Source organism: Mus caroli, unplaced genomic scaffold (assembly GCF_978045245.1).
Source record: "Mus caroli unplaced genomic scaffold, Mus_caroli_1 scaffold_7, whole genome shotgun sequence".
Taxonomy (NCBI): domain Eukaryota; kingdom Metazoa; phylum Chordata; class Mammalia; order Rodentia; family Muridae; genus Mus; species Mus caroli.
The window spans coordinates 2,581,241-2,588,244 of record NW_028227262.1 but is presented as its reverse complement, the minus strand read 5'-3'; the positions used below and the strand labels follow the sequence as shown (position 1 = coordinate 2,588,244).

The 7,004-nt window shown below is 44.7% G+C and overlaps 1 protein-coding gene across 2 annotated transcripts in view; it reads left to right on the top strand.

The window, feature by feature from the left end:
• Positions 1–470: 470 nt before the first annotated feature.
• Positions 471–7,004, top strand: part of Mrps35 (mitochondrial ribosomal protein S35) — a 28,878-nt gene continuing 22,344 nt past the window's right edge. Inside the window, exons 1-3 of one of the 2 annotated variants that reach the window (XM_021165166.2) lie at positions 471–620; positions 3,847–3,884; positions 5,887–6,054. In XM_021165166.2, the coding sequence (XP_021020825.1) occupies positions 515–620; positions 3,847–3,884; positions 5,887–6,054 (312 nt within the window). In that variant the 5' untranslated portion in view covers positions 471–514. Of the gene's footprint in view, positions 621–735; positions 1,002–3,846; positions 3,885–5,886; positions 6,055–7,004 lie in introns of those variants that run through there. The other variant, XM_021165167.3, reaches the window with a different exon arrangement.

The following is a 7,004-nucleotide window of genomic DNA, read 5'->3' as shown; positions in this document are numbered from 1 at the left end:
GCATGATTGTAAAAAAAAAAAAAAAAAAAAAAAAGAGAGAGAGAAAAAGGGTAGAAGGAGGAGAAAGGAAGAAAATGGAACAAAGAAAAAAAATGGACTGAAGAGGTGGTGCATTGATTAAGCAGGGACTACTCTTCCAAGGGACTAAGGTTCGGTTTCCAGCATCCACGAGGAAGCCCATTACTTCCCTAACTCCATGTCTGCTGCTGGCGCAGTGGCACATGGTGTGCTGATATGCAGGAAAACACCAATATACATAAAATATACAAATAAAAGGGAAAGGAGAAAAACTTCGTAGAACAGCCATTAAAACAAACAAACAAACAAACAAATCAGGCCAGTAGACGTAGACTGTGAGACTTGTAGGTCAGAATCCCCATCATTCCACACCAGCCAACCAAGAGCCACAGTTCCGCTATCCCTTTGCCCAGTGCACTTCCGTTCCCAGGTTACACACTTCCGGTCCCGCCTCCTCCTGGCGGTGCTTGTCCGCTCCGGCTCGCCGTCCTTTATCATGGCGGCCGCTGCGCTGCAGCTGAGGCAGACCCTGTGCCCGGGAGCGCACGGCCTGCGCACCTTCTCCTCGGTCGCCAGGCCCGCGGCTCCGAGAGCCGGCCCGCGTGAGTGTGGGTGCGCCGCCGCGGGCTGGGAGGGATAAGGGAGGCCGTGCGCTCCGTGACCTTCCTGTGTTTCTCTGGAGGTCGTCGCGCATTTCCACGAGTGCGTTCGCTGAGCCCGGCCCACCGCAGGGTTTCGGGGCGCACTGTGGTGTGAGAGTCGGTGCAAGCGTGGGGCTGGAGGGAATGCAGCGACGGGAGCCGCGTGCAAGAGTGGGCAGCAGGAAAGGGCCTGCCGGGAGCGGGCACCTGCCGACCAGGGCCTTCCCCGCCGCCTCTCCTGCAGGGCATGCTTCTTCCTTCCGCGCTCGCTCTCCTGCAGACCTGATCACAGCACGTCGTGCCTTTCCACTCCCTTGTTGAAAATCCACAGATGGTTTCCGGGTAAATTATAGATTACTTAATACATCATAGTGGCTCCTCATAGTCCTAAGATGTGTCTATCCCCAAGTTTTCGCTCTTTTATTCTCTTAAGTGTGTTAGGCAGAGTTGCAGAGGCTGGCAGTCTATCAAAGTTTTGAAGTAGCGCGTAAACACAGGTAAACGGTAACAATAAAACTTATCACGAAGAAAAAGAAAGCACAGTATTGAAAACGATATGCTGTTGAAGAAGTGGCTATAAGGTAGGATGGAATAGTGAGGAGAAACCTCCCAGAGGAAAAGATGTTTGAGCAGTCACGACGATTTGAGATAAGAGCGCTGTTCTTCTCAAAGAGGTTAGACATGATCAAGGAAAAGAAAGGGACACCCGGGCCAGAGCTGTTCAAGTAAAGGGTCGAGTGGCAATCCAAGATGTCAGAGAAGTGGGCTGAGCTTTAAGGATTTGGGTGTTTGGTTTTGCTTTGAGCTTGGATTTTGTTAGAACTCGAGGATCACACTAGAATAGAGAAGTGACATGGTTTCTACTTGTGAAGGATCGATCACTGGCATCTGTGTGGTGACTCACTTCAGCAGGGTAAGACTGCAAGACCTATTTGGAGGCTGTTGGTATTCCAAGCAAGATGATGGTAACAGTGCAGAAGGTGGTTTGGCTTATAGGATGTAGTTTGAGGATGAAGCCAAATAGGATTTACTGATGGATTTGATGTGGACCTTGAAGATAAATCCTTGCCTGAGCCGTTGGAGGAGTGTTAGTGCCGTTTACAGGGATTAGAAACCCTTTGCTAAGCCTGTCTTGTGGATGCACATTAAATATGGTGACCCTTTTCAGTTGTCTGTCCTTTTTTCAATATCAGCCATACTGATTCTGAGTTCGTTTACCTGTTTCTATTTTCTGTGCTCTCTCTAATCTCTAAGGTCAGATAAGAGGGATATTTGGCGATGTGAACTAAATGCAGCTGTGGCCAGGTGTTTGGCACTGTAGGAATAAGCATCTCAGTAACAAGTGTCTCCTTGTGCTGTGAAGACTGAGTCTGATGTTGCGGGCATTCCTGGTCTGCATCACTCAAGATGGGATGATGCTCATTTCTCTGTAGATTCAGCCCCAAAGTGAATAGTACCATAAAAAGCCTATAGATTGTCCCACCATGGCAGAGACTAAGACTTCCTTTAGCAGAGTTTCTGCTTCCTGAAATATACTTGCATATCTCTTCTTTACCTTTCGGCCAAGGGCATCTCTTCAGTATTTTGGAATATTCAGACTTCCATCATTGAAAGAGGAATTCCTTTTAGAAATTCAAGCAAACAAACTCCACGAGCCCCAAGTTCACTGCACGACCAGGAACTGTGCCCAGTCAAAGCTGAGGTACAAAGTATCTGGGGTTTCTAGAATTCTCCCATCACCCACTAGGGCTGCCTCTCTTCTCACACTCTAGAGTTCATTATGAAATCCCTACTTTAACCCGATTTGAGGTTTTCTTAATGAAAACATCCTACAAGGTATAGATTGTCAACAACAAGACAAAATGTATAATCAGCATCATAGTCTAGCTGACAGGCAAGTACTGCCTTGAAAGTCTGTTTTTCTAAAACCCACAGAATGAAATGTTACTAAATTGTAAAAGTATGGACCCCCTTCATGAATCTGCCTGTCTTCGGTATGCAGGACCATTCATTGCAGCAATAGAAAACCTAACCAGGACAGGTAATAAACTGAAAAGGGATTCCCTAGGAGACTTGATTCTCATAGTTAGGAAGGTGGAGACATCTCATGACAGACCACCTGCAGGCTAGCAGCACAGGTGTCAGCCACGGGGCCAGGCCATCTGCAGGCTATATACTGCAGCAACAATACCGAGAGCAAAAGCTGTGTTGTACTCATTACTGTGTTCCTGGTTTGTGATGAATAGTAGCCCTCGATTTTTGAAAGAATGAGCATTGTGGGATGAATAGAAATATGTCAGATGAAGAAACAGAGTAGGGACAGGGAAGGAGAGACAGGATCATGGGAAATGTGTTCCAGGCAGAGAACAGAGTTTAGCGATGGAGACGGGGCTGGGGACATGGCCTGGTACTGAAAGCCCCTTGCAGCTGTGGAGCTCTTAAAAGTAAGGCTGGAGGCAGTGGACCAAAACATGAGGAATCTTGCATGCTATGCTGCAGTCACCTTATCTTGTCCTTTGATTTTTTTGACTAAAAGTGGCCTCTAAAAAAGACAATAATACTTTTATTTGTCATAGTGAGTGAGGCTAAATAAGTGATGAGGAGTAGTCTAGGATAGTCTATGGAGAAGTACTTAGTGAGTGTTGCTGTTTCTATAGCAAAGCATTTGTTTACCTATGGTAAAAACTTTTGGTATATGAAGACTCGAACCACTTCTACAGAGTCCTGTGACTTAAATGTTCTGTTCATGAGTTTTGTTATTGATCATTTTTGTCATTGGACGGACATTTCAAATCAGCTGTCTTTAAAGATTCAGAATACTTTCACGGGTATTATGTCAGAACATGAACTTACTATACTATAAAGCCTAGAATTCGTGAAAATATTTTCTTAGCTGGGTATGGATGTTGCACGCCTGTAATTGCACTTGGGAGACTGAGGCAGAAGGATTGCAGCAAGTTAAGAACCAGCCTGGGCTACTGTGCAAGACTCTGAAGGAAGGATGTATTTCTTTAGATGATGAGTTTACTGTATCGTAATTGCCATGGAGTTTCTTTATCCCCATTATTCACAACTTGGAGACAGCAGGTTATTGTTCCATTTTCATGTTACTAAATATCATAAGTTGTGTTAGAACTGTAAGCCAGTGATTTTGAACAATGGTTCATTATAAATTCTTGTCTTTTAGGTATGGTATCCAGAAGTGAAAAGCCGATGAGGAGAAAGGTACACGAATTTGTTTATTCTGCTCTATTCGAATGATTTCTAAAGCCCTGAGGTGAAGTGGAGGGTGCCCTAGAGGAGGCTTCACAAGGCCTCTGGGCAGCTCCCAGACCTTGCTAGGAGTTAGCCTTCAAATCATCAGCTCCAGGAAGTAGACTTACATAGACACACCAGAAAGCAGGTGCACACAGAACACAGACTGTTTGATGACGCTTTCAGTGGTCAGCGTTAATCTCCTCTGGGCATTGTTTTTCTCCTCTGGGTATTGTTAGGAGTTCAGGTCAGTTGATGAGCAAGGAGTCCAAGGCCCAGGCAGTGGTCACCTAGGGCAGTAATTTTCAGAGGAATAGTTCTCACTTTGGGACATGTACCACCCTGATGTTACAATTTAGATGGCATGACTAAATTTTGCCAGCCTAACCCCCACTTTTACAAAGTATTTACTTTTATTTACTAATGTGTATTTGTGTATGTGTAAGTTTATGTGTACCAGTCGGGTGCCTGTGCAGACCAGAAGAGGACATCAGACTCCCGGAACTGCAGTTACAAGTGGATCTGATGTGGGTGATAGGGACAGAACTTGGGTCCTTTGCAAGAACAGTAAATGCTCTCAACCACTGAGCCATGCTTACCCTAAATCCTACCTTCTGAATGGGGCCATCCCCTTCTATCTAACACTTTAAAATACTCATGTGTGTTAATTTGATTGGCTAGGCTGTCAAGTCATTTATCTCTGGGCCTAGGAGAGAGGTTATGCATTTTAAAACCTGTTTAACCTTCATTAATTTATCTCAAATGCTTGCTCTTTATTTTTTAAAAATTTTAAATTACATGTAATTATGTGAGAGTGTGTGTTGTGTATGTGAATGTGTGTGCATGTGTGCACGCTATGGCATATGTGTGGAGGTCAGAGGACAACTTTGAGGAGTCAGTGCTCTCTACTGTGTGGGTCTCAGGAGGGAACTCAGGTTGTCAGGCTTGCTGGCGCACATCTTTACTTGCTGAGCTGTCTCACAGACCTGTAAGTGTTTACACTGTCGTATCTTCCTTATTCCCAAGTTCCTTCCCACTACCCCAGACCTACTGCCATGGCTTCCTCCCCCTTTTGAGGTAGGGACTCCTATAGCCCATGATGGCCTCAAACTTGCTTTGTAAGATGTATGTATGACCTAGAACTTTTAAAACCATGTTTCAAGATTTATTTATTTTTATTTTATCTATATGAGTGTTTTGCCTGGATGTGTGTATGTGCACTATGTATGTGCCTAGTATCCAGGGAAACTATAAGAGGGCATCAGGTTGCCTGAAATTGGAGTTACAGACTGTTGTGAGCCACCATGTGGGTGCTGGGAACTGAACCTAAGTTCTCTTTTAGAGCAGCAAGTGCTCTTAACTGTTGAGCCATTTCTCCAGCCCCTGACTTAGAACTTCTGACCACTTCTCAGGAGCTGGCATTATAGGTGTGCACCACCATATCTAGTTGCTGGGATCTAATCCGGGCCTTTGTGCGTGCTAAGCAGCACCCTACCTACCAACTGAGCCAAGTCCCCAGCCCTGTTTCCAAGTTCTTAATACTTTCTCGTGTTTGATTTACATCATGGGTGTAAGTTTAAAACTTCATAAATTAATCCTTGTAAAGGAACTGTGGCTTTAAAGGAGATCTTGTCATCATTTGAAGCAGCTGTGCAGATATTTATTTGAGTTAGTGTTTATTACTCGAACAACAGATTTGTTGGAAATGGGCGTATTTTACTCACTACTGTTTGTTGTGTGGGGGCACACGTGTGCATGGTGTGTGGAGGTTGGTTCTTTTCACCCGGTATGGATTCCCAGGGTCAAATTCAGATCACCAGGTATGCACAGCAAGGGCCTTTCTCAGTTCCTCAGGCTTTGAAATATGGTTTTGTATAGGGTAGCTCAACTTTTATGTATTTTAATTACAGATTTTGTCGTAATATTAAAGAATGTTTATATTGAAAGATTTTAAGTATGTCATGCTTCTTAGGCACTACCTCCTAGGACGGAGAAGATGGATACTGATCAGGACTGGCCCAGTGTTTACCCCACTGCCGCACCGTTTAAACCCTCAGCTGTTCCTCTACCTGTTCGAATGGGATACCCAGTAAAGAAGGGTGTGCCCATGGCGAAGGAAGGGAATCTAGAGCTTTTAAAGGTAAGTGGTGGGATCAGGGCGCAGCCAGCTCCTCGGGTGCTTAACCCTGACCCACCCCACCCGTTGTGTGAAGCATCCAGTAGAGAGCCGCACATTATGTTGTAGATCTCTATTTCAGGTAATGATAGACTTTGTTCATGGTAAAGAGGACTTAGAGTCATAGGCATTTAATAAAGATTGGTCAATCCTGTGGCTTCTCGTGGCCTTTTCTATTGTAACGTTCAAGTGTAACTAAGGAGCAGAAAATAAACTGACTCTGAAAATCAGGACGTGCAGGTTCCACACAGACCCATTGAGACGGTCATGCCCACAGTGGCCTTGAACTCAGTATCTCTCTTCTGCTTCTGCTTCCCTCTCCCAGCTGCCAGAATTATAAAACTTTGCTAAAAGAAAGGAGCAGAACAGGGTGAGGGGTGTCCTACACAGTGGGGTGAGTGTGGCTTGCCAGGGAGAGCATTTCCAGAGACAAGAAAGCAAACACTGAAGAAACAGGACTTCAGATGAGGAGACCTCAGTATAAAGCCATCTGTCCCCGAGGTGGTGGCACTGAGCATGCTCACAGCCTCAGCAACATCAGCAATTATTTTTCCCTTTTGTGATCCCAAGCCTTACATTTTTATGTTTCAAAATAAAAGAATAACAGCAAAAAAAGCCACCCATCCCATAATGCCAGTGTGTTGTTCCTCTTTTTCACTGGATTTTAAGTAAATATTTTCTGATCAATATTCAAAATTCATGGCATAGTTTTTAGAGTAGCTTTCTGCTTTTTAATTTTTCTTTCCAAATGAGTTTAAGATAAATTGCTTTTTTCTTGCTGAACATTGTTATATAAAGTATGCTGGTAGGGCCTGGAGCGATGGATCAGCCGTTAGGAGCACTGGCTGCTTGCTCTTCCTGAGGACCTGAGTTTGATGCCCAGCACCCACATGGTGGCTCATGACCATCTGTAA